The 26211-nt window shown below is 51.7% G+C and overlaps 1 protein-coding gene and 1 pseudogene across 3 annotated transcripts; both read right to left on the reverse strand.

Moving 5' to 3' along the window:
• On the reverse strand, positions 1-25148 carry SLC6A12 (solute carrier family 6 member 12). 3 transcript variants are annotated; one of them, XM_045830631.1, is made up of 17 exons: positions 24906-25148; positions 23289-23385; positions 22727-22794; positions 20500-20772; positions 16067-16201; positions 12953-13093; positions 12556-12643; positions 11415-11547; positions 9094-9228; positions 7456-7559; positions 6991-7115; positions 6323-6435; positions 5648-5785; positions 4806-4908; positions 3228-3328; positions 2568-2738; positions 1-1350 (listed from the first exon to the last, which is right to left on the reverse strand). In XM_045830631.1, the coding sequence occupies exons 4-17, from the start codon at positions 20711-20713 to the stop codon at positions 1207-1209; spliced, it is 1845 nt and encodes a 614-aa protein (XP_045686587.1). In that variant the 5' UTR covers positions 20714-20772; positions 22727-22794; positions 23289-23385; positions 24906-25148; the 3' UTR covers positions 1-1206. The 3 variants fall into 3 exon arrangements, with proteins under 3 accessions (XP_045686587.1, XP_045686586.1, XP_045686588.1); XM_045830630.1 differs by lacking the exon at positions 23289-23385; XM_045830632.1 differs by lacking the exons at positions 23289-23385; positions 24906-25148 and adding an exon at positions 23902-23924.
• LOC123813556 lies at positions 9609-10358 on the reverse strand (annotated as a pseudogene).
• Positions 25149-26211: the final 1063 nt, after the last annotated feature.

The following is a 26211-nucleotide window of genomic DNA, read 5'->3' on the forward strand; positions in this document are numbered from 1 at the left end:
TTTGGGTGAGGATTTAAAAAAAAATAAAGGACCCAGAGAGGAAATCTGGTCAGATGAGTGGGGGCTGCAAGAGAAAATACCATGGTGGGGAGAACAATCTAGGTAGAGCTACTCACCCCTTCAAAGGAGGGGCCTCTCTCCCTCCCACCCTGAGACAGTGTGATTGACCAGACATGGGAAGAGGTACAGAAGGCAGTGCATGGGGCAGGCGGTCCATACATGCCTGTTAACTATGGCAGGAGTGGGTAGTGGGCACCACACTGGCCTGAGAACCAGAAGACCAGGTTCTGGTTGTGTCTTTGGTGCCAAGGCATGTGAACTTGAAAGCCACTTGTCTCTTTGGTCCTCATCCATGAAGCCGGGGGTTTGGATAAAAGCAGAACGACAAATGGAGCTGCCTGGAGCACTGTATTTGAAGGATTATGAGGTGGAGAAGAATTGATGATCAATTAGCAATGTCCATCTTGGGCACAGGACATACACACCACACATGCCCAAAGTCCAGGGATCACCTGTTAGTCCCTTCCATTCCAACTCTGCATAAGGTGGTAATAACACTCCGGGAAGAGTGCAGGACTAGCTCGGAGCCAGGAGCACCGGGAGAGACTGCCTCCGGGAAAACCAAACACAACGACGGCACGCAAACGTTTGCCTCCTGGCTGGTCCCCTGTCTCCTGCCCCTAGACTCCAGGAGGCTAACCCCAGTGAAGGACACCCTCTCACGGAATATCAGAACCCAATGTGGCGTGTTCAGTTGCCACTTCCAACACCGTGTGTTCCATCACGCTCTCTGAATCAGATCATGATAGGGATTCCAGTTGGCACTATCTTCCCAAGGCAGAACATGGTAAACTCTAACAGGAAACACCCCTGCTGTGGGAGATCCCTCACAACGCAGTGTGTTGTAATCAGATGGTGAACTCCAGAAAGACCACCCTCCTGCATAAATAAGACAGTGTGTTCCAACAGGGAGCCGCTTCACAGCATGGCGTGTTCCAGCAGGACCATCTTCAGCCCACCAAGAGAAGCTGCTCCAGTAGAGAAGAGGAGAGGAGGGAGTCTTGCCTCAGCTGGGGCTGCCCACAGGCAGCACAAGTGTTCTCAGCAGGGCTGTGGTGGGAACAGAGGCAAAGGCTGTCCACTGGGGGAGAGGGTGGCCCTGACCCAGGTTCCTGGCTCAGTAGCCACCTGGCTTTCAGCCACATCCTACAAGTGGGTCTCTTTCTCCCCAGATGTCAGTCCCTCCTTCACTGGGGAGGGGCCGCTGTCCTGGCCGGAGCCACCATCCAGATGCAGGTGTTGCTTGGGCTGTGGCAGGCTGGGGTCAGGGGTGACGAGCTGCCGCAGGCGCTGTGGAAGAGGGAATGAGGGCCAGTGGTTGGTTAGAGGGGCAAAGATGTTTCCTTGTGTCTGTATCTCCCGGGCCTGCACAGAGCCAGGAACATGGGGGCAGCTCAGTACCATATGAGCGAATAAATCAATAAATATTGTGAGACAGGGCAATAACATAGTGATTAAGAGTGTGAACTGGGTTCTATTTCTCCTCTGTTACCTGTGCCATCTTAGGCAACCCATTTAACCCCTCTCTGCCTCATCTGTAAAAATGAGACTAATAAGAGCGCACACTTCACAGAACAGTGCCTGGCACAGGATAAGTCATCGATTACTGTCTATTTTTGTTATTATTATTATTGCTATTTTTCATAGTATTACTCTTATATGCTCAATATCTGTTATCATTTTTACTAGTAGTGTTACTACATGACTATTGTTATTGGTGTTTTTGGTATCATCTTCTCCCCCTTCTTGCCTTGACTGCCGACGTGGTAGCTGGAGTCATGACAACCTTCTTATGATGATGAGGTGACAAGCATAGGATGAAGACACAACCTGCTCACGACAGCAGTGCTGGAACACAGGAAGAGCCTGTTCCCTATTGGCCCCGTTAAGCAGCTGAATGAAATGCCAGTAACCCCTGTCTCTGATCTTGATGTGTAAGAAAAAGATAAGCCTCATTACTTATTGCAGGTTGAGCTTTCTGCCACTTGCAGGTCAGATAGATTTCAATGGACGTAATGTCTTTGTGGGACACTGGCTACACACCCTTCTAGGAAGGCACGTCCCACACTCTAGACAGGACGCCTTGTGCACACGGCTCCCCAGACGGGGCTAAGACAAGGAAAGAAGCCGGAAGACTGTGTGTGGAATGAGCCACGACAGCCAGGTTATCAGTTTCCTGAGAGTGAGGAATCTGCCTGTGAACCTCTGTGCCCCGGCCTGATGTGTTCCTTTTTGTGCAGTTTCCCCTTAACCCTTTGACAGTTCACTGTTGGTTAACCTGCCCAGGTGATCTTCTAGAGGCCAGATTCTGAAGGTCTAGGGCTCTGAAACTTCTGAATGTTTCTGAAAATGAAACTATTGAACTGCTCTGCAAAGACCCTTCTCTCTCAGGTTCCCTGAGACCGAGGGGTGGCCCCTCGCTCAGAGCTGGCCCCGTGGTCACGTGCTGCCCAGAGTCCCACCTCGCTCTGCACCCTCTTCAATGAGTCGCTTCCCCCAGCCCCTACCTCTCTGAAGGAGCCCTGGGTCTTCAGGAGGGAGACGATGATGAAGAGTGGGATGCACGAAATGGAGGAGAGAGCCAGGAACCAGCCAATGGAGTATCCCCAGGGAGGGTACACGTAGATGTTGTTGTATTTCAGAGGTGTGTACTTGCTCAAGGAGAAGAAGAAAGTGGCCTGGAAAGGCGGAGGGGCAGACACAGATGAGAGAGAGAGAGCCCCTGAGACTCCCTCCTTGCCGAATTAAGTAACCAGTGACACGGGACACGTTAAACCACTGCGGTACCTCTGTGAGGTGGACGAGCAAAAGCCATTTGCAAATCGTGGGCCCAGGCACCACTCACATCAAAGCCTGAGAACAGACAGGAGATGGGAGAGCTCTAGGCAGACAAGGGGAGCAATAACGGGGAGTCCGGCAGACAGGTGGAGGTGCTGGGGGAAGGGGGAAGCAGGAATTGGAATAGAGCATATGAAGGTAAAGTGGACACATGGAGAGATGGCCCCAGAAAGGAAGGGCAAGGAACCAATACTTTAGAGAGAATAACCAGCCTCCCAAGTCACTGGACAGTCAGGGACAGAGCCCAGAACTCAGGCATCCTGTTCCTCGTCCCCCCCAAGTCTGCTGGAGGCAGGAGAGAATCAAGGGGCAGCTGGGTGGGCACATACCAGGCAAAGTCCAGGGGTCAGGAAGAGCCAGGAGATCTTTACCAGGGGCCATGGCCGGTAGCCAATCATGTCCTCAATGTTGTCATAGAAACGGTCTGCCCCTGCCAGGCAGAGTGGGGGAAGAATGAGAACAGAAGGATAGAAAACAGCTCATGGGGGTTTGGGAAGGACTCACTTGGCTTTGTGCATGTGCCCCCACCCTGTGAGGGGCACTGGATCAGAGCATGCGAATGAGATGGGTGCCCGCCACCCTGACTCAGCCCAGGGACTTGGGGATGGAGAAGGAGCTGCTGCCAACGAGCCGGGGGCCCTGGGGTCACCACCCCACCCAGTGCAGTCTCTGTCCCCTGTCCTGGGATGAAGACCGCACTGTCCTAGCCACAGAGGAGGGTGTGAGCCTGAAATGGGGCTCAACACTGTCTAAATGTTTGTTTATCTGCAGAGCAAAGGTGAATTTGGTTTCAAGTCAAAATAGCAAAACAGCAAGTGTGCCACTGCTCAAGCATAGGGCCAGGTCACTACTAGGAAAGGACAGGAAGAGGAGGGGAGAGGATAGGGAGGGGAGGGGAGGGCCGGTCACTACTGGCAGGTCTGATTCTAAACTCCAGAGGAACCCCCTGCATTCTCAGTGCAGCGTGGGGAAAGGGTTCATTTGTGTGCACGAAAACAGTGGCTGGTTTTGTTTGGTTTTATTTAATGTCCTCAGGTTTTCACATTTGCTTGTCCTGTGGCCCCAGCACATGGCACCCCTCACCCTCTCTGCCCTGAGCCTTGTGACGTTGGCAATGTGTCCACCCAACCTGGTACAGTGGAGCCAGGCAGAACTGAGGAGTGATGGTAGCTTCTCCACTCCCCAGCTGTGTGAGCCCGGGAAAGAGCCAAAACCTTGTGAGCCCCACTTTCCCCTGTAAAGGGCTGTTGGGTGGACTGTGAGGTGGCAAGTGCTTGTGCACAGCAGTGCATGGGCTCAGTAGCTAGAGGCTTCCACCCCACTGTCACCAGGCACAATTACAGCATGGATATGATGGCACTCAGCACCCCAGTTAGTTAATTCAGAGTGGAGGGGCCAGGAGTGTGGGAAAAAGCGAGGTGAGTGGACCGAGGTGAATGAAGGCACACTCCGCCTCAGCATAAGAAAGAAATGCACAACAGCCACCATGGAGAAGGGACCTCAAACAGGAATGGCTTTCCTGTTCATGGAAGTGTTCAAGCAAAGTCTGGGTGATAAACTTGACAGGGACTGTGGGAATCTGTGAGGATCAGAGTAAGTGGCCCTTGAACCACGGCTCCCACTGGGGAAGGACCTCTGGCAGCCTCTGTATCAAAAACCAACAAACTACTGTCCACTGTTATTCATAATGACCCTCCCCATTCAAGGAACTCGGCATGGCCATTATCCCTGCTCTAGCTGTCTAACGAGAAACGCCCGAGTTCCTGGCATTGGATAAACTTCCCAAATAAAAAGAACCAGGATGGCAATACAAAAAACATATAGAACCAGAGGCTAGCACACCCTGTCTCTAACCCTGGGCAAGCCTCCCCTTAGCTGGGTTCCAGAAGCTCCTCTCCCCCGCCTACCGTACACCCAGCTGATGCAGATTACTTCAGACATCGCAAGGAGGAGCAGGCAGATGCCACTGGAAGCGTAATAATCGAACAGCTGGAAGAGATACATCCCACCCTGTGGAGAAGGACAGGGGTCAGGGGTTGAGGCCTCGGCCAGTGGGGATAGGGGACGCACCCCACCACACAGCAACAGGGCAAACACCCACCTAGGCCCATGGGAAGTTATTCCTTGCTTCTGAAGGAGTCTGCCCTACCTCTGCCTGCCTTCTGACCCCTCATTGAACATTAGGACAACAACTCCAGCACCTGCGAGGGCACTGGGGCCTGTGGTGGACACACACTGTCTTGCCCACCCACCAGCGCGCTCCCTGCTCCAGGCCTGAAGAGCCGTGGCTGGGCACGGGCTAAGCTCTCAGGAAAAGGGCGCTCTCTCTCCTCAGGGCACACAAGGGGCATAGGGTAAGCCTTCTTTAACGCCAGGAGGGCAGTCTGGAGGAGAATGCAGTCACTAGAGGGGAGGGGAACCAGGAGAGAGAGAGGGGCATTTCTGACCACGTCATCAGAGCAACTGGGTCCAACCGTACCTAAAACAAAATATCTCTACTTGATCCCCCAATTCCCCTTTCTGCTTAAGCCAGCTTGCGTTTGGTTTCTGTCACTTGAAACCAAAAGAGAGCTAATGAACACAGGCGGGTTCTGTGGTGTGGTCCCTACAGACTCACTTCAAGGGTGTCAACCACCCACCACCCACCACTTAGCAGATGAGAAAAGTGTGGCTCTGAGAAAGGTCAGCAGGGTCCCCCATGGCTCCCTCCCCCGCAGGAGCCCAGCCTGCGGCCATGGCCCCTACTCACCTCAGTGACCAGGAGTAGCCCTAACAGGTAGCACAGGACCGCAATGGCCAGGATGAGGAGCTCTCGCCGCCCGCTCCTCCGTAGCTGCCTGGGGAACATGTCCATGGAGGCTGTCACCAGGCACTCCACACAGACAAACTGTGGGCCAGGAGGGAAGTTGAGGTGAGAGGGGCCACTTGCCCTTGGGCCTCCCCAGCACAGCCTTGCCCCGACCTCCTCTCACCCCATTGTCCCCTGCCGACTCACAGGGGTACAGGGAGGGTGCAAAGGGCAGAAATTGGGCCAGCTCTGCCCTCGGCCACATATCCGCAACAGAGGGTCCCAGCAGTGACAGTTGGAGAGGGGACATGTGTTCTGTCCCCAAGGCTACAGGAGCAGGGTAGGCTGCTCAAGCAGAGCAGCTGGGAGGAGGCTGGAGGGATGTCTGGGAGGGCACAGCCACATACAGGGCAGGTTCGGTGCAAAGGAACAAAGCAAGTGGCCCCTAGCAAAAGAGGGCCTCGTTGTCTGGGGCCACCTACTTAACCCCAAGGACAAGCCCTGGACAGTGGACAGGGCCTGGGACTGTCAGGTCAGGAGAAAGGGAATTTGAAGGAAGGTAGAACCAGGAAATGCAGAAGCTGAAGAGACGGTCACCAGGGCAGGGCTAGGCAGGACTGGGGTGGGGTGACGAACCTGGCTGTCCAGCCCTAGGAAGATGAGCATGATGAAGAAGAGGCAGGACCACAGCTGGGATAAGGGCATCATAGTCACAGCCTTGGGGAAGGCGATGAAGGCCAGCCCGGGACCTGCCAGGACACAGCAGTCAGGAGAGCCCCAGCCTCTCACTGTCCTCAGGGAAGGGCCCTCTCTGGAGACACCATGTGTGCATGAGAGTACGTGCATACAAGTGTGTATGAGTGTGTGCAAGAGTGTGTGTGTGTGCGCGCACGCACGAGTGTGCACATATCATGTGTGCACGTGCACGAGTATGTGTGTATGTATGCCTGAGTGTGTGCACAAGTATACGTACAAGAGTGTGTATATGTGTGCATGAATGCATGTGTGCATATGTGTGTGGTGTGGGTAGTTCAAGAGGACAGTGTGATTCTATTCATTATTCTATTCTTCCCAGGTTCTGGGAAGCATGCTGTCCATCTGTCCACACACTTCTCCATCCATGCATGCATCTGTGGGTTCATCCCCCCATCCCACCCCTTTCCCCTTCTTCCCATGGTTATGCAGGCCCTGCTCTGTGCCTAGCACTGTCTCAAAGGGCCATAGAGCCCCTGCTTTTCTGTAGGAGGATCTGTGTTCTCTGGCCCTCCTTCCCTTCAGGTTCCAGACAGAAAAGGGGCACCTACCTGACTCAGCCACTTCAGAGATGGGCACTGCTTGCTCTTGGGACATGAAGCCCAGGATGGAGAAGACCACAAACCCGGCCACAAAGCTGGTGGCACTGTTCAGGAAGCAGAGGGCAATGCAGTCCCTGCCGGCGGGGTGAACGCAGATAAAACAGGAGGAAGAAAGGAGAAAGAAATCCACACGAGAGGAGAGATTAGAAGACAGTAAGAGTGTAAAGAGGAGAGAGAGAAGGAAGAGTGAATGGGAACAAAAATGGGAAGAGAAAGAGAAAGATGGGGTTTCAGAAGGTGAGGGGAGGAAAGGGAGAGAGAAAGGGGAGGAAGAAAGAAATTCAGTTTGGGAAATGAGCCCATAATGCCAATTTCCCACACCCTATAGCTCCCCATAATACAGGAGGAAGGCCGGGCCTACCACCGGGACCCCCCTCCTCAGACAAGGGCAGGCGGGTTCCCCAGGGTCCCCACCTGTAGCAGTTGTTGTGGAACTTGTTGTAGCTGCCCAGGGCTGTCAGGCACCCCTGAGAGATAGCGAAGGAGAAGAAGATCTGGGTGCCCGCGTCCATCCACACCTACGGGACACCCCAAGGGAGTGGTGAGGGAGAGCGGAGGGAGCCCCACAGGGTCTGGAGCTAGTGCTGCCGGAAGCCCTGACCCTTCACCACACAACCCGCTGGCCCGGTCAATGTTCCCTGAGAGTGGCTTACACCCCAGTTCTCCATAACATACCCTCTCACAAGTAGGGAGCATTGTTAACCTGGTTCTGTGGGCCCGAGTAAGCACCAAATAAGAGTGTGTTACTGAATTTCTTCGGTGGAGTTTGTCACCCCAGGTCTTACTCCAGAAAAGGCAGGGCCCTCTGGAGGGGAGCTGAGAGGCCTTTGCATTTGCACCCACTCTCCAGCAGAGTGCGCCTCAGCAGCCCTGCTGGGACGTAGGGGCCGTGCCACTAAATGTAAAGAAACAAACAAGACTCCTGGTAAGGAGGTGGGTAGTATACACCAAGAATGTGCTCGGACAAGTCCTAGAGCAGGAAACACAAGGTCAATAAATATGTGGGAAAATGTCCAACCTCGCAGTAGTACAAAAGAAAATTAAACCAACAACATGCTATTCTTTTGACCTGTCAAATTATCAAAGATTGCAGTAAATTGTAATTGAATCTCTCATGGACCCTGCAGAAAAAAGGGTACCCTCAAACACTGGCGGTGAAAGTCTACCTTTTTCTAAAACCAGTACAGTTAGAGAAACTTAAAGTGTGCACACTCTTTGAGACTTAGTAATTTCACATCTAACTACTGTCAGGAAATAATGATCAGAGATGTGGTCAAAGATTTAAACACGGGTGTTTGTTGCAGCTGTATATACAATTATAAAAATACCTGACCTACATGTCCAAGAACCGGGAGAGCTGAGGAAGTGGCAGTGCCGGCTGCAAGTGTGAGCGCTCAGAGGCGCAGAGCCCGGTGCCTCGCGCCCACCGCACTGCAATGGCACCACCGCAATCCCGGGCACTTAATGGGGCCTCAGGACATTTTGGTTGAATGAATGAATGAATGAACAGATGATGAACAGAGGAAATATTATGCAAGTGTTAAAAATGACATTTATAAATAAATTTAATAACATGGAACATGCTTACAATATAATTTAAGTGAAAAAAGATGTATCTCTATATATAATTATCTCAACTATCTTATCACATACACATGTAGTGAGACAAAGTTTCAGCTGCAACCTCTATTACATCTATCTTCTATTACCTCTATTACATCTATTACTCAACTATCTTATCACATACACATGTAGTGAGACAAAGTTTCAGCTGCAACCTCTATTAGCATTTTAGTATATTTCCTTCCTGAAGGAAGGAAATTTCCTTCCTTCAGGAAGGAAATATACTAAAATGCTAATAGAGGTTGCAGCTGAGTGGTGGGTTTACAAGAGATTTTCAGTTCCTTTTTCATAATTTTCTTCCATATTAATTTTTCTCCAGTGGACATCTATTGTCTTTAAACCAAGAAGAAAATAATCCAAGATTTTTAAAGTACAAACCTGGTTTGCAGCAAGGGACATCGGGGCAATGCTCCCCAGCACGGTTCCTACCTGGGGGTCCTTCAGGCGAGACAGATCTGGCTTCAGGTAATAGATGATGCCCTCGTACGCCCCGGGAAGTGTGATGCCTCGAATCAATAGGATGATCAGCATCAGGTAGGGAAACGTGGCTGTGAAATAAACCACCTGGAAGGAAAGCAGGTCTGAGTCACTCCTGGTGCATCACAGAGGCCAGGAGGTGACAGGGAATCTGCAGTGGTCTTCCAGTCACCCTCCCCAGCAGGCAAGAGCCACACCTAGCTCAGTGTACAACACCTTCTGAGACACATCTGAGATGGGTGAACATGAAAAACTTTCCACACCTTTCTTTCTACATTCCAGCGGGCCTTGGGCTCCCCCAGTAGAGTATGAGATATGCATCAGCAAGGCATGAGGGGAGAGGAAGGACAGGGAGGGGGTACAAGTTTCCAGCCGTAACATTTCCAGGACTTTTTTTTTTTTTTCAATTTTAAAGCAGCTCCTGTTTACTAACTGACCAGATTACAAAAACAACCGTGGTAGATACCTTAGTTCATCCTTCTGATAAGCCTGTTGATCTGGTCCTCCCTGTTACCAGCATCCCCACCTTCTACAAAATGGGTGGTCTTTTTCTTCATCCCACCTCATGGAGAAGATAATTTGAAGGGCCACAGGAAGTTGTCTGTTTCTTTGAAGCATTTTCCAACAGAACAGATCTCATGAATCAGATCCTCCATGCAGATGATGCCACATTTACCAAGAGACTGAGCAATCAATGCATTATCTGTCAGGGCAATTAGTTTTTTGTTGATTTTCCCATACCCACGATTGTAGATCAATTCGTTTACTGACTTCAGGTTAGGCTACCCCCATGCAATATATGGTTCCACAGTCCTCAGCATGTCAATCGAAGCCTTGTTGAGCTTAGCAAAGGTGCCATTGAAGATCTGGCGAAGGCAAAATAGCTGCAGCACCTTTCGGACCTTTGGGCTCACATCATTGATACCTCTGATCCTGATGACAAATGCCAATTTGGGTTCTGCAGGTACATAGAAGGTGCCAGCTTTTCTTGCCATTCTAGCCATTCGAATCTAAGTTTTGTACATCTGCCTATATTCCTTGTGATAGTGCTTAGCTTTTTCATAGATAAACTTCCTCCTTGCCTTTCGAAGCATCTTTTGGGCAAACTTCTTTCTCAGGCGCTTGATTTTCAGCTCTGCGAAATTCCTTCACTTTTTCTTAAGAGTGTCTAACACAACAGGAACCTTCTTCTTCTTCTCTTCTGTACCTTCCATGGTTCCAGCCGGAAAAAAAAAGAGCTCCAGGACTATTTTTAAATCCAGAATCTGGTCTCCCTTAACTCCTTATCCTGGCTATTCTCCCCATGTCCCCTGGGAAGTGGGGAGAGGAGGGAGGGGGGGCGGGGGAGGGGATCTGTACAGTGATCTATGAGGAAACTGAGTCTGTAGTTTTCCAGGCTCCAGGCAGGGGAGCATCAGTGGCCTGAGCTCTGGGATACTGGGGACACTCAGAGGGAGACCCACTCTGGCCCTGACCACACTCAGCCCCTTACTCGAGATGGCAGCACTATCCATGTTATTGTTATGACTATTCCTATTTTTATCATTACCATCACTATTATTATTATTATTTCCACAATCCACGGAAGGGGGCAGTTGCTGTGGTAGCAGGCTATCCAGAGAAGTTGGTATCTGTCTACTCCTGGCTGTGAAAAGCATGAAGCATCAGTCTCAGCTTCTCTGCCTTGGAAATAATGCTCAAAACTGAGCTGTCTCTGTCCATACAATAAGCCTCTTTGTCCACTCTTGGCTATAACCCCTTCAGTGACTGGAAACTCACCACCTCAAAGGCAGTTCTGTGTGCTAGCTCAAGCTAAACTTTGTCTTGATGTGTTTGTTGTTAAACACAAAAAGCACGTCATAAGAGTGTCTGATCCTAACTGTGTAATGCACACACATAACAGATACAGCCATGCATGCAGAGGAAACAAGAAGGCAGCCCAGCAAAACGTTTAAGGAGGGATTAGCAGGGCCGACCTGCTGCGTGTTGATGGCGGCTGTATGGTGCTCAGCTCTGACCGTGGTGCTTTTGTGTTTCTTATTTTGCTTTGTATGTTACTTATGTAAACAGGTCTTTTAAAATCATATTGAAAAAAGAAAGTCTTTCCTTGTATTTCCTTGTACTGAATTAAATTCTGCCTTCAACAATTTCCCCTATTCTCACCAGGCCTCTCCCTTAAATATGTTTTCTTTCAGTTCTCCAAAGAGATGTTGCAAATGTCCCCGAGGATTCTGGGGGCCACAGAGAGCTTGCCAGAAGGCAGAACACCTCACCTTGCCTGTGGTCTTGACCCCCTTCCAGATACAGAAGTAGCAGATGACCCAGGCAAGCAGGAGGCACAGGGCCAGCTCCCAGCGCAGGGCTCCCAGGTCATGGATGCCTGTGGTGATGCCCAGAACGCGTCTCCTGATGGGTTGGAAAAAATAAATGACCAAGTGAAAGGCTAAAGGGGACAACTTGTCTCTGTCTTCAAGTCTCCTGATTCTTAGAGCTGACCCCCCAGATCACATATTCTAGGCTTCCCCTGCCTCCACGCACCCACTTTCCCATGGCCCTGCTGTGTTTGCCTGTTGTCTGTGTCCCTGACTGCTGAAGACCAAGTCAAGTAATACCATAGGGTCTTTGTCTTTCTAATTCACCTAGACCTTTCTGTTGGGGCAGAGGAGGGGAGGGGCGGGGGAGGAGAGAGGCAAAGAGAGAGGAGAGGAAAGGAGAGGAGAGGAGAGAAGGAAGACAAAGGTGAAGATGAAGAAGAAGAAGAGAAGACTATATGAATGAGTATATAGAGGGTAAATATTTATAGTTGCAGGTCAATGAGGAAGTGTATGGTTATCAAATGGTGGGCCCAGTGTGTGATAGTGTCTACAGAGGTAAATGGGGGTGATGGAAATGTGTGAGAGTGCAGGTGGACATGTGTGGGCACAAATGGGTGTGAGGGTCTAAGTGGTCATGTAGGAGGGTGAATGTGTGAATGCAGGGTTTGCCAATTTCCATGGTGTAAATACTCCCAACTTGGCCAACGTGACTGAACACGAAGTTGAGAAAGGATGTGCACAATCAGCTCTCCTGAGCTGGTCCAGAATGTTTCCAGCACACCAGGGGACATGTGTGAGTGGATGTGTAAGTCCTGGTGGGTATGTGGGGTGCAAGGAATGTGAGGGTACGGGGAGGCATGCCAGCTGACATGGATAAATGTGTGAATCTGGGTGCACACAGGGAGATTTAGGAGTTGTAGTTGGACACCTGTGGGTAGATGTGAGCATTCCCTCATCTCTCAGTGATGTGTGGGGTGGGGTAAGTGTTGAAAAACATGCACAGAGAGCCTTGAACTTGCACCCAAAATTCCAGGCCTCAGACATCCAAACTTTCTCTGCTTGAGATCCCCTGGCCCCTGGCAACCAGGCAAACACCTACTCCCAGAATTCCATGACAGGTGAGGTGAAGTTCTCAGAGAGCATCACTGTGCTGGCTCCCGAGTGGTTCAGAAAGTCCATGCAATGCTCTGTTGGACAAGGTGAGGAATGAATTAGCTAGGGACAAGATGAGGAAAGGCACCCTCACACCATAGTACCCCTGACCCTGTGGCCTTTCAGCCTGGTGGTATTCATCATTCTGGGTCCCAAGAGCTTCCTTTGGAGCCCCCAGCCCAGAAGTATTAGGACTTGGCTTCTCAGGTGGTTCATGGGATCATTCCCCCTCCCCAAGTGTCTGACACTGCTGGTTCCACCCTGCCAACCTCTGACACTATCCAGCCACCGCAGGCCGGGCCCCTAGGGACAGCCCACATCTCAGGGGCTGAAACAATGAATACCTGTGTTCCAGGAATTGGTACATGTTGTCCAGGGCAGCTCAGAGGTAAAGGAGCTGAACAGGTAGAAGAGGGCCCAGGCGAGGATGATGATGTAGTAGACGTTCAAATAGGACTCAATGACCACAGATGCCAAACCAATGCCTTCCGGGTGGGGTAGGGAGGGGCCAAAAAACCAAGAGCATCCAAGAGATCAATGTCAGTCCAAAACAGTCACCTAGAAGCTGCCAGTTGGATCAGGGTCCTGAGTGCTACACAAGGAGAACCACTGGCTGGTTTGCTGCCCTGAGAAGCCATGTGCAGCCTATTTTTCTGAGTAAGAAAAGCAGGTTCCAGAACAATATCCTATGCATCCTCCCATTTTTATAATCTGTATTTGAATACATATCTTTTTTTTCCATGAGAAAATTCTGGAAGGACCATCATCCAATAGTTAATCAGTAGTTCTCTAGACCAGCAGTTTTCAACCTTTTTTTATCTCATGGCACACATGTACTAATGACTAAGATTCTGCAGCACAACAAAAATATATATTTTTCTGCCAATCTGACAAAAATAGGTATAAATTTTATTCATTCACACTGGACAGCTGCTGTTGTGCTGGCTGCGGTCATTTCTCACCTGACAGTGTAGGGGAAAGGCGTCTGTGCCCCTGACTACATAGGCAGGCACTGCTGTGCACTGGCTGAAAACCGCTGCTCTTGGTGGTAGGATTTGAGTTCACTGTTTAAAGTTTTTTCCCCTTTTTTGCCTATCTGAATTATCTAGTTTTTCTATTACAATTATGCATTACTTGTAAAATTTTTAAAAAAGCAGGAAGGACACAGTAGTAAGTAGGGAACGTTTGGTAAGAATCAGTCTGAAAATAAGAGCCAAAACCAGAAGAAAGCGGCAAGGAACGGAGCTGTGAGGCTGTGCAGACCGCTGAAGCCTGCTCATCCTCAATACCCTGCCCACCTCCTCCACCGTCGCCCCACCCCACCCCACCCCACCCCTCGAGTGTGGGCGGAGCCTAAAGGATGCTCTTTAACCCCTCGAAGCTGTGGGAGCCTCAAGTGCAGCCTTTCTCCCGGGCCGACCAGACTGGGGTGGGAGGGGCAAGGGCGGGAGCAGTCCCCCACCCACCCCGCCTGCATCCTCTGAGAGCTCTGAGAGCAGGGGTTTTGCCACAGCCGAGTTAAAGGTATCTAGACACCAAGGCCAGGAGTCTGGAGGCGTGAAAGCCCGCGCAGGGCCCCGCCTAAACAATGAAGTAAAGAACTAAAGAATGAAGAAGGCTGGGGAGCTACAGACAGCCCTAGAGCGGGCGAACAATCTGCGCTGTCAACATCGCCCCTCACCCCCACCCCGTGCCCAAGGAACCGGCCCAGATTATCTGTTCCCATTGGTCTGGCCAATCTAGCAAATTGCACCAGAGGCAGGAAGGGTTCCTGCGGGGTCGGGGTCGGGGTGGGGGTGGGGAAAGTCTCTGCGAAGCATCCAGGCCTTGGGGTGGGGCGGACAGGGACCCAGGGCAGCCTTGGGTTGGGCGTCCAGAGAGGTGGCCCCCAGGGCTCCTAATGGAGACGATGGAGACGGGGTCCCTGGGGGCAGCTGGCAGCCACGGGCCGGAGTATTTAGAGCTCACAGATCCACACACCAACCAAGCGGCCACTGTGTGGCAGGGGTGCTGGGCCCCCACCACCTGCTCATCCCCCTGGGCCCCATCCATACTAGGAGGCCTGGTGCCAGGCTGGAAAGGGGTGCACCCAACTCTGAGGGTGGGAATGAGGTTGGGAAAGAAGCTTGCGCCTGTGTGTAAGTTGAGGGAGGAAGTGGGTGTGGGTGCCCTGTCCCGTGTTTGCAGGTTCCCTGGGAGGGCTGACATTGGGGGGGGGGGCGTTAGGCAGGTGGAGGGCATGCATAGGAAGTGGCCTGGACCATTCAACCCACATAGGTACACACAACTTGAGTGAGTGACTCCCGGAGACCCTACACCTTGGGGTCTCTTTAACTGAGAAAATACGGAGGGAGCAGCAGTGCCTTCCTGAATACCCTTCCCATGCTGGGTGTGCTCCCCTGTCCACGGTGCCTTCACGCCCAAGAGGCCAGCCCTGCTTGTACCTCCGTGAGCTGGCTTGGCCCTGCTGGAATTAGGCCGCTGCGGGTGACCAGAACCCCAGAGCACAACCGGGGCTGGCCAAGCTCCACAGTGCCCCTACAGGAGCCCTATGGAGGCCCCAAGAGAAACCAGCTTTGCCCCACCACCCTGCACACCCCTAATCAGCAATCAGGTTCCGAACCTGCTCAGGAGCAGGGTCCCCCACTACACCCACTTTTGTCCAGTCTACTAAGCTGGTCAGCGTCCTAGGTAGCCTGGTCTCTGGGGCTCCCTTAGGGGCTGACATGAGGAAAAGAGTCTTTTCTTCATTTCAAATATTCGAGAAAATTCTGAGGGACAAGGAGACCCCTTGGGTTTCTTTCCCACTGGCCCCCAGGGGACTGGCCTAATCAGCTCTAGAGGCGATGGTGGACAGACACCCCCAGCCGCTCACATCAGTGCCGACAGACGCAAGGAGAGGAGGACAGAAGCTGTCCCTAACGAAGGAAAGAGCATGAGCCTTCAGCTCAGGTAGACCTGGGTTCGAACCCCGAGTGAATGAGCTTCTTTTTCTCACCTACAAAATGAGGTGACTCGAGTTATTATTGGAGGGTTAGGTGAGGAGTTAGGTGAGGGTTAGCATGGGAAGTGCTGGCATGAGCCCTGACACAAGGCAGGGCTCAACAGATACCGGCCCTCATCATCATCACTAGTGTTATATACACCTCAGAGGCACATCTGGGGCCACACCCTGTACACAGGAACGTGTTTATCGTGAAGCTGCCGAAGATGAAGCTCCAGGGCCCCCCTTTGCAAAACTCCGGTCCTGGTTTTTCATTTGTGACTCTGCATTGACTTTCTTGAGGAGTGCCTTCCTCCTCGGGATTTATAAGCTTTGGGCCCCACAAAGCCTAATTAGACTTCCTGCGTCCCCCACAGCACTTAGCACAGGATGAGAGTGGAGGAGCTACAGGGCAGTGAGCAATAGGAAGGGAGAGTCAACGGACAGATGGAGGCAGGCAAGGGAGAGCACTCACCCTGGAGAAGGGGGCAGATCTTCTTCCAGGCCGTGACACTCCCTTGGCTGGTGTACTGGCCCAATGCCACCTCCAAGAAGAACACCGGGATCCCGCACGTGAAGAAGAAGATGAAGTAGGGGATGAAGAATGCTCCTGCAGTGGAGGGAGAGGCAGGGGCTGAGCCTTCCAGCCCTAGGTCTCTTTCAGAGACCCGTGCCCCAACCCCAGCATCCTTCGTATCCCTCCCCACTCCTCCCAGGGACGCAGTCAGCTTCCTCCTGTCTGAGCCCAGGGAGCAGCAGAAATTTTCCAGTCCAAACTGTAGTCAGGACAGGAAAGATCTCTGAAAGGAAATTGCAATGGGAACCCTAATATATGCACTATTTATTTGCTCAGCGAGCTTCACAGATCTAGTCAATTTATTATTTTTGGAACAAAAACATGTGTTCTATATAATTTGATATGCTTATTAAATTATCGAGTTTGTTACACTTTAGAGAAAAACAAACAAGCAGCCCTGGCTGGTGTGGCTCAGTTGCTTGGAGCGTCGCCCCCTACACCAAAAGGTTGGGAGTTCATTTCCCAGTCAGGGCACATAGCTGGGTTGTGGGCTCGATCCCTAGTCAGGACATGCACGGGAGGCAGCCAGCTGAGGTTCCTGTCTCACAGCAGTGCTTGTCTCTCCCTCCCTCTCTCTCTAAAATCAATAACCATATTTTTAAAATTTAAAAAAACAACACTACCTTGGAAAAATTACTTTCCTTCTAATAATTTTCAGAGGGATTTTTTTTCCCTCCTCCTGGTTCTGGTCTGAACTGGGCTCTCAGCAGAGAAGGCCATTCCTCTGCTCAGCCCAACTCTCAGGGACCGGGCTGTCAACCAGCCGGGTGATCAGGCACTGACTGACCTAGAGGCCCTGGCAGAAGGCTGGGGCTGAAAGACATCCAGCGAGTTACATACGAGTGGATTCGAAGGCAGCCCTAAGCCCACGGTACCGACTTCAGTCACAAAGACGCATGCCTAGCCTCCAAAGTGTGCCAGGGGTGGATGGCTATTGTTTAGCTCCCAGTGGTAACATAGAACACTTTCTTGGTGCTTACTGCCATAAAGACCCTCACCCACACCCTTGTGCACTTGTCTAATTTGCTCCTTAGTATGAATTTCCAGTAGAGGAATTGATGGGTCAGAGGGCATGCACTTTCTTTTTTGGCTTTTTTTGTGGTAAAATATACTTAACATAAATGTTACCATTTTAATCAATTCTAAGTGTATACTTCAGTGGCATTAAGAAACTTCACACTGTTGTACAACCATCACCACCATCATCCCAACCTGAAACTTTGTCCCCATCAAACACCATCTCCCCCTTCTCCTCTCCCAGCGCTAACCCCCATTCTTTCTCTCTGAATCTGCCTGATCTAGGTGCCTCATGTACAATGGACCACACAGGACTTATCCTTTTAGTTCACTTAGCATGGTGTCTTCAAGATTCAACTATGTTGTAGTGTGCATCAGAATGACCTTCCTCCTCAAGGCTGAATAACATGCCCATTATATACAGACCATATTTTGTTTGTGCACCCATCCATGCACGGACATTTGGGCTCTTTCTACATTTCAGGTATGAACATTTTTTTAAGGCCTGTGACATGCATTTCCAGACTGCCCTCTGAACCTCTTGTACCCAACCTGAATTCCCATTAGCAGCCTGTGAGAAGCACTGAGGGTCCTCTGGGCCCTGGGGGCCATGACCGCCTATGGCCCGGGGTGTCCTCCATCCTTGGCTTTCTCCCTGGATTCCCAACACATGGTCCCTGCAAACGCCCTCCCCTCTATGAGCTTCTCGGAACCCTTGCTTTGGAGGTGGTCCTGGCTCATAGTTTCTCGGGCCCCCACCCAGGCCACAGGCACTGGCAGTCCGGGATGCCCTTGGGCGCCTCTGTGCATCGGGCGACCAGAGGCTCGTGAGCTCGCCCTCCCTCTGCGCTCAGGTGTACCTCCTTATCTCCACCACGCACTTGCTGGCCATCAGGAAATTCAGAAACTCATAAAATGCTCTTTTGGAATTAATAATTTCTTGAGGATGATCTGGTTTGGTAACCAAAGATATTATTATACCAATGAATTTATTATTTTTTATCCCTTTTGAAATGTTTTTCTCTACAGAACTATGTATTAACTAATAATTAATTACCAGTTGATTAATTATTAATTAACAATCCATTAAAAACCAATTTTAACCAATACTCATTAATAATTATTAGTTGTTATTAATTAATTATTATTTATTAATATATTGGTCAAAACTATATTTAACCACCAACCAGGACCATGGTCAGCTTGAGGTAAACTGTATTACCACAGTGAGCACAGTTTTAGCCTAAAGCAAAAGATTGACATCCAGGTCAGTCTGTGAAGCCATGTTCCCACAGAGATCTATTACATCGTCTGGACAAGGACGTGAATTCCTGGGGCCTCATTACCATCTTCCTAGAGCCCCAAGGACCAGTGGCCCTGATGGGAACCCCTGACCTCACTTAGCCCCTCTTGCTCCAGGTAGACACATGATAGGGGCAAGTAGTGAGGCCAGGACAGAACTAAACAAGGACACAGGTGACATAGATGAACACAGACCCTGCACGGGAAATGTGGTCTAGTCCTGCCATGTCACAGATGACTTACGCTCAGCCCGGTGCCACTGCACACTGTCATAGGTCCTTATCACTCCACCCTGCCCACAGCCAGTACAGAGGTCATGGCCACAGCTGCAGCCACCAGGCAGGACTGCGGCAGGGCAGGCACTGGAACCTGGCCGCATCCCCTTCTTTTCAGATGACAGGGCAAGGCACACGCAGTGATGTGGGAGCCGGCAAACCTGGCTACTAGGGCCTCCTGCGACCACCCGGCTCCAGGGCTCCGGGCCAGTCACTGAACTCCCTGACCCCCGTGTCCTCTTCTATGAAATGAGGGCTCAGCCCAGTCCATCTTTAGCTCTAGCTCTAACATCCTATGTGTCCACGAAACTGTGGCCTGGGACAAAGAAGTAGGTCACCACCGCACCCCTTCTTCCTGCCTCCCCTCAGCACTGGCCCAGCATCAGCCCCCACTCCCGGCCTTGGCTCCAAACGTAGCCCTGACCTGCCCAGCAAACCCCGTTTCTATTTCTTTGCATTCATTGCTCCAGGCAGTTTGTGATAATAACTGTAAGTTTTAAAACACAGAGCAAGATACGTGATAGATACTCAGTAAAATTTTGTCAAATTAAATATAAATCGTGTTTAAAGGGATTTTCTAAACAATGGTTATCTTTAAATGGGAATGTTTCTTTGTTTTACCTTCAGAACGTTTCTAATATTCACTATAAACATACACTATTTCCACAAGAAGAATGCACTTATTTCAAAAAGCAAAAATGGATCTGGCCAGTCACATGTAACTTCAGAGAACTACGAAGCATCCCCACAGGCAGACCCACGGCCACAGAAGGCAGATGGTCAGCTGGCGGGGCTGGCGAAGAGAAGGGGAGGGGAGCAACTGTTCCAAGGCCCTAAAGTCGATGGTGGTGACGGTTGCACAATTCTGCGAGTCTACTAAAACCCATGCCATTGTACACTTAGAAAAATCATCATGGCTCTCCCTACCCTGTCCCAGCTCATTCTTACTACCAGTGCTGAAAAATAATGAAATTACATTTCTTTAATTAAAAAATCATAGACAGACAAGATAATATCTTTTCTTTAGTCAAAATCCCTCAGTGGTTCCACCTCACTCAGAGCAGAGCTTACAAGCCCTGAGCCGCTGTTCTCTCTGTTTGGAATGCCCTTCACCTGGAGTCCATCCCCAGGGGGCCGCCGTTACCTCCTCAAAGTCTTTACTCAAATGCCACTTCCCCAATGAAACCTTTTCTCATACCTTATTTTACATTTCAAACCCCTCCCCCCAGCCTGTCGACCCAGCATTCCTCTCCTTCTTCCCAGCTTTGCTTCTCACCCGTTCACTTACGACCACTGCACACGCCACATATTGTGCCACGTGCCTGCCATCTGCCACCCTCCGCCAGAACACAAAACAAAGACTATGTTCTGTTCTGTATCCAGAGCAGCAGCTGGCACACGGTAGGCCCACAGTGATGTTAGTTGAGTAAATGAATGAATCCTGTCAACAGCTGACATTTATGCAGAGGAATGAAGGAACTTATTCAAAACTCAGATTCCTGGGTCCTGCTGCTGCCTCCTTTCATCTTTACTGTAGCCCTATGGGGTGCCACCGGCGCGTCACAGAGGGGGACACCAAGGCCAGTGGTGGAGGCAGAACTTGAACTCAAGTCCTCCAACTCCATTCAAGGCTCCTTGCACTTTACCATGCTGCCCAGGCAGGAGGCACCCAGGCCGGCACTGCCTGGCTCTCAGGGCAGAGCTCTCCCCACCACGCCTACCTCAAAGTGAACTCACCACCTCCATTTTTGTAGCAGAGATAGGGGAACCTCCAGACATTGCCCAGCCCAATGATCTCCCCGGCCACTGACAGCACAAACTCCATCTTGTTGGTCCATTGGCCCCGATCCTTCACCTGGTCCTCGCCTTCCTGGTCCAACTTCTCTCCCTCCTCGGGAACCCAGGACACCACGGGAGGCCCGTCCTCGTGGACTGCCACTTTTCTGTCCATAGCCACGGAATGGATGGAGGCGCCGAGCTGGGCGGAGGCAGGGCAGTGAGAGGTGCAGCCTGGTGGGAGGAGAGAGATGAGTTGTGCAACCCGACACACACGGGCCGCTTCCTCCATCTTCATCTTTGCTTTGATGTTGGAATATTACTTTAATATTGATTTTCGTCCAAAACCATCTAACCATTTACACCTAAAATTATGCTCTGCTCTCATGACTCTGAGAATGAAGAGGGACCAAATCCTTGTGTGTCCATTTTGCAGATGGGAAAATCCAGGCCTTGACAGGTGAAGTGACTTGCCTAAAACCATTTAGGACTATATTAAAACCCAGGTTTGGGACCTTTTATTCCAAGTCTCTTTTGATCTTGACAGCCAGCCACCTGTCTGCACCAGCTCCTCAGCCTCCAGCCTCCAGGCCGGAAGGGATCAAAGGCTGCCAGGGATGACAGGAGGTCAGAGGGCAGGTATTGCCAACATGACTGCATGGTCGTCCTCTGGCCCGCTGTGTGCTCATCCCTGTGCCAGGGTGATCGACCAAGGCAGGGTAAACATGGGAGCCTGCTAGCTGGAGATGCTGATTGGGAGGGAAGGGGAAGGTGGGGCCTCTGCACAAGGCCAGATGAGAACCGGGGCTGGTGCCAGGGCCGACGGTAGACCTTCAGGGGCACACTGGTTCTCTTTCTCTCGGTTGTAGCTCCGTCCTAAGAAGAGGGGTGGGGTCCTGGTGATAGAAGGGGCTCCCAGAGCGATTCTCACTTGGGTGGTGGTCTTCTTCACATCAGTGTGGTCCCCTCAAGGGAAACCCAGAAGTAGCTGCTCATCATGCAGGTCACTGCCCTTCCCTGCTCCCTGCCTTCCTAAAGAGCCCCAAACTCCCTGGGCTTCCAGGAAAATGACATGGGCCCCTTCCAGTTTTACTCTGCCCGCTCACTGTCTGTCAACTGCCACGAGACAATGGCTGCACCCTGGTGTTGTATCTAAAAATCCCTGTTTGCCTTCCCCTCTCTCCCCGGCACCCCACGATCTCCCTGAGGCTACCTCTGCCCCTGTTTCTGGGAAGCTGCCGGGAGGCGGTGCCGAGGGGGCAGAGGTGAGCACCCACCCACCCACTGCCCCTTGCCTCCGAAGGAAGGGCACTGGGGGGCATCAAGGGACTGGGGGCTGCCAAGTGCTCTGTGCTCCTCCAAGGCTCTGGAGAAACACAAAGGATCCTTTTTATTAAAAGAAGAGTCTGTGTTTATTTGTTAGTCCTTTTAACCCAGGCAACAGCCCAAGCCCAAGTTGGTTAAAAAGGTGTGGCAGGAGTCATTTGAGGTTATGGAAATTTTTGAAGGTGACTTGAAGGGTGCAGGTTATCCCAGGAATGGAAAAGCATGTCAGGGTGAAATTCCGGCATTGGCACCTACTCAGAGGCTGCTATTGCAGGCGCAGTCTGGGAGGGAAGATGAGGGGAGAGGCACCCCATGGAAGCCAGAGGCCCTCAGCCTCTGATATAAGGGAGCAGGAGCGGAATAAGGGAGTGGAGCGAGCAGCAGGTTCAGAGTGAGCAGCAGACCTCAGGGGGCCTTGAGAACCAGAGCCTCGGGTTGAAAGAACAGGGTGGCCTGGCCCCAGGGGAAAAGTTGGTGATACCCGAACCCACCTGGATGCTGCTACAGAATTGGGCCTGGGGCACCCTGAGGAATGGCCTCTGAATCATTATGAAAGGAATGAATGAATGAATGAATGAATGAACGAACTAAAACACACTGATGAAAAAAGCACCAGGCAGAAACCCAAGTCCAGACCTAGCTAATAATAGTCACCAAAGTTAACATTTGAGCAAGCACTGTCCTAAAACACACACACATCTTTATACACATTATTAAATTTCACATTGGTATAAATCTGTGAAGTAGGCATTACTATTAACTTCACTTTATACATGAGGAAATGCTGAGAGAAATTAAGAGCAAGACCTGACACTAAGCAGGTGCTCAGTAAAGTTTTTTTGGATAGTTTGAATACACTTACCAATACAGTAAGCTGTGTCTCTGCCTTGCTGTGTGACCTCACTCTTCCTCCCCAGGCTGCAGGCCTCCCTGGAGGAGAGAATGACCCTGCTCAACAGGGGTGTTGGAGTGGGGGGACAGGGACAAGAATAAGACCCACAAAAGACAAGGAGAGATGATTGCCTTCCCTTGCCAAGCCATAGGGTGGCTCAGCTCAGGGTGAGCCCAAGCGCACGAGTCGCCAAGAGGACGGTCCGAAGACAAGCCTTACTGTTCCCAGACCAGAGGCAGTGACTTCAGGGCCAAGCTGTCCTCCGCAGCTGGAGGAGGGAAAAGAGTAAATGAAGGAAAAACCAGAGGAGAGTGTGTGGGATTGGGAAGCAAATCTCAGAACCCAGTTTGGGCACAGGATTTGGGTTGTCTCACAGAGGGGGTAGAGAAAGAGAACATGATGCACGGACACTTAATGTGACATTGAAAAAAGAACAAAAAACGTTATTGAGCCCTGGCCAGGTGGTTCAAGTGGTCGGAGCGTCGCCCAAACACGGAAGGCCGTGGGCTCCGCTCCCCACCAGGGCACGTACCTAGGCTGTGGGTTCAGTCCCGGTCGGGGCGTGTACTGGAGACAACGGATCGATGTTTCTCTCTCATGTGAGTGTTTCTCTCTCCCTTCCTCTCTCTCTGAAGTCAATAAACATATCCTTGGGTGAGGATCTTTTTTAAAGAAAGTCATTAGGTGGATCATTACTTATGGGTGAGAATGAAAAACCAGACTGGGAGAATGAAAACAAGGGCTTCTAAAAAGAAAAGGTGTTGCTGGGGTGAGGGAGGTATAAGGGGACTGAATGGTAGTTAAAAAAAAAAAAAGAAGAAAGGAAATGTGGCCCAGAGCTGTGTTAAGTCTGGAGGAAACAGGCTTAAATTGCAGCAGGTGAGATTCAACTTAGACTCAGGGAAGAAATGTCCAGGAAGATGTTAGGCATAAAAACAAACTGTACAGAGGTCTCCTTTTTGGGTTACTTTTAAAAGCCAAAAGCACAGCACACCTGGCTCTCTGGCTACCCTCACCCCGCCCCCACTGTGCCCTTCTACTTCAGCCCATTTGCTAGGAGTGAGCAAGAGTGTTATCCACAGTCAAGATGACTTCCAGAGATCTCCCCCTTCCCAGCGATCCACCCAGCTCTGACCCTCGCCCACCTCTGGCATCACCTCCCCAGGCTGCCCGCCTGCTCAGCTAAGCTGGGGCCGGGTCCAGGGGCATCCAGCAGGCCTCACCATACCTCAGCGCCCTCCAGAAGTGAAGACACCAGCAGCCACATGGGGCTGAATGCTGCCCATCAGGGAAATATTCAAAAGGCTAGCAAGTCTGAAATTAACTGTTTGTGGGAGGCAGGCACGTGGATGGAACCTGGCCAGGGTCTGGCAGAGGAGCAGGCAAGTGTGGAATCTCTGCCTCCAGAACTGCTGGGGCCCCAGCTCAGCCCCATCACACCCCAGGCCGGCACGGGACACCCCAAGTCCTGCTTCAGCCCACACCCACATACCAGCTCCCATTTTTGTACACACACTGGTGCCATTCCCGTCACGTCCCTTTGCACACGCATACCTGTGTGCATGGCACCAAAACCTGGCTCCCATCTAGTCCTTCACACCCTGGGGGCCGCTTGCCTTGGCTGGTGGCCACCTGCGCCTTCTGTCAGCCCCTCACTACCCCCTTCAGGCGCCAGCATGTCCACGCCGCTCCTGAGCCAGGCAGCTCCCTCCTCCCACTCTGCTGGCAGGGAAGGGCAGGAGCCCCTCACTTAGACTGCTGACTGCAGACCGTGGGCCTTCGGGAACGGCCGAGGTTTCTTCCGCCTGCTTTCCCTCCCACATTGCTGGGCACTATCTGATTCCTTCTCCCTCTCAGTCAGGTGGTCACCCCCTCTTTCACCCACTTCCTGTGGCCATCCCCTCATCTACCGACTTCTCTCTCCCCAGGGTTGTCCCCAAGCAACTCGGACGCTGTGGGGGTGAGAGGGAGCGGGGACACCCCTTGTGCTGAGATCCCCAGGCAACAGATTGTGCTGTGGCCCCCATGCCTTGCACCACAGACACACACACTCACACAGTCTTGCCTCTCAGGCCTCAGACTCCAGCAGCCTCTCTGAGGGTCCTCTCGGAGCCTGTGGAGACAGCCCAGCCCTCCACCTCCTGCTCACCTCAGCCCCCGGTCCCGGCTCCTGTGGTCAGCTCAGCTCCATGCCTCAGGTCCCCAGGGGAGCCTCAGGGAAGCCACTACAGGAATACTGGGGAGACAGGACCTGAAAGGGAAGCTGTCCTCCACCTTTGCTCCTTCTGTCTGCCCAGCTCAGAATCCCATCTGAGCCATGTCCTGGGGCTCCCAGACAGGGAGCAACTGGTGTGTGTGTGTGTGAGTGTGAGTGTATTGGGAAGTGAAGGGGCAGAGAAATACCACAAACAACAGGAGAGGGTGAGGTCAAAAGTTTGTGAACCAGAATTACAACATCTAACCTCAGTTAAGTCAAGCCCTCTGCCCTGAGGCCCTCACCCCCACTGGAGCTCTCTGTAGCCCCTGCTGCCCTGCTCATGGCTCTGTCCCAAGTGGACCCCTCCCCACCTGGCTCAGAGACTCGCATCCGACCTCACCTCCCCTTGTCTTGTTCCTTGCCCTCTCCCGCTTTCCCCTTCTCACCTTGCCCCTCCTGGTCCTGGCACCAGCTGCTTCTGTGGGGTAAGGAGAGGGGGACTTACAGGCAGGGGACAGCCCTCTCTCGCCAGAGCAGAAGGATGGAGCCACCAACTCCCAGGCTGGAAACTGAGAACCACAGAAGGGGAGTTGGCCTCAGTGACAGAGCTCAGGAGGAGGGTGAATCACATGCTGGACTTTTCCACCAAGTACCTGCCCTCTGTGGTTTCAAGGCAGGCTCTGGACCTTCACAACAGCCACCCTTTTCCTTGGGATTTTCCTAGAGAAAATGCCCAGACCACACCTCAAGGAACCCGCAGGACACAGGTTTGCAGTCAGGCCTGAGTTTGGACCCTTCCTCTTGTCATTTACCGGTCGTACCAGCTAGGCAAGGGACTGAGCCTCTGTTTATCAGTTCTGTCAAAGGTAGGTAACAATGCCCACATTGCAGAGTTGCTGTGAGGGCTGAAACAATAGGGAAAACTGCTGAGGATAACCCAGAGGTGCTCAGGGGGAGCTGCAGGTGCTCATTGTTTCCTCTGAGAGCGGGGGCTGGCGTGGGAGAGCATGTGGGCCCGGGCAGTGCAATAGTGCTCAGGGCACCTCTCAGCACTAAGGCTCACGGCTGAGACTTGTCTGGTTGCTGGGCAGCTGTCAGTGGTGAACTGTGTGGAATAGTGTGTATGTCCCATGCTACGTGCCCAGAGAGCTTCTCCAGAACAGGTTCCTATGGCTATTCCTGAGCACACTTTCCCGGGGCTAGAGACAGGGCTGTCCCAGGCCCACTGAGTCAGAACAGCCAGTGTCTCGTTTAAGGC

Source organism: Phyllostomus hastatus, unplaced genomic scaffold (genome assembly GCF_019186645.2).
Source record: "Phyllostomus hastatus isolate PE091 unplaced genomic scaffold, TTU_PhHast_1.1 phas_contig_152, whole genome shotgun sequence".
NCBI classification, from domain to species: Eukaryota; Metazoa; Chordata; class Mammalia; order Chiroptera; family Phyllostomidae; genus Phyllostomus; species Phyllostomus hastatus.

Bases quoted from the DNA above. Each gene is read 5' to 3' on its own strand.
- SLC6A12 (XM_045830630.1), bottom strand. From the start codon at position 20,713: ATGGACAGAAAAGTGGCAGTCCACGAGGACGGGCCTCCCGTGGTGTCC. The intron at 13,094-16,066 runs GTGAGTGCTCTC...CCCACCCGGAAG, and splicing joins GATCTGCCCCCTTCTCCAGG to GCATTGGTTTGGCATCTGTG. The intron at 7,116-7,455 runs GTGGGGACCCTG...CCCCGCCGGCAG, and splicing joins TTCCACAACAACTGCTACAG to GGACTGCATTGCCCTCTGCT.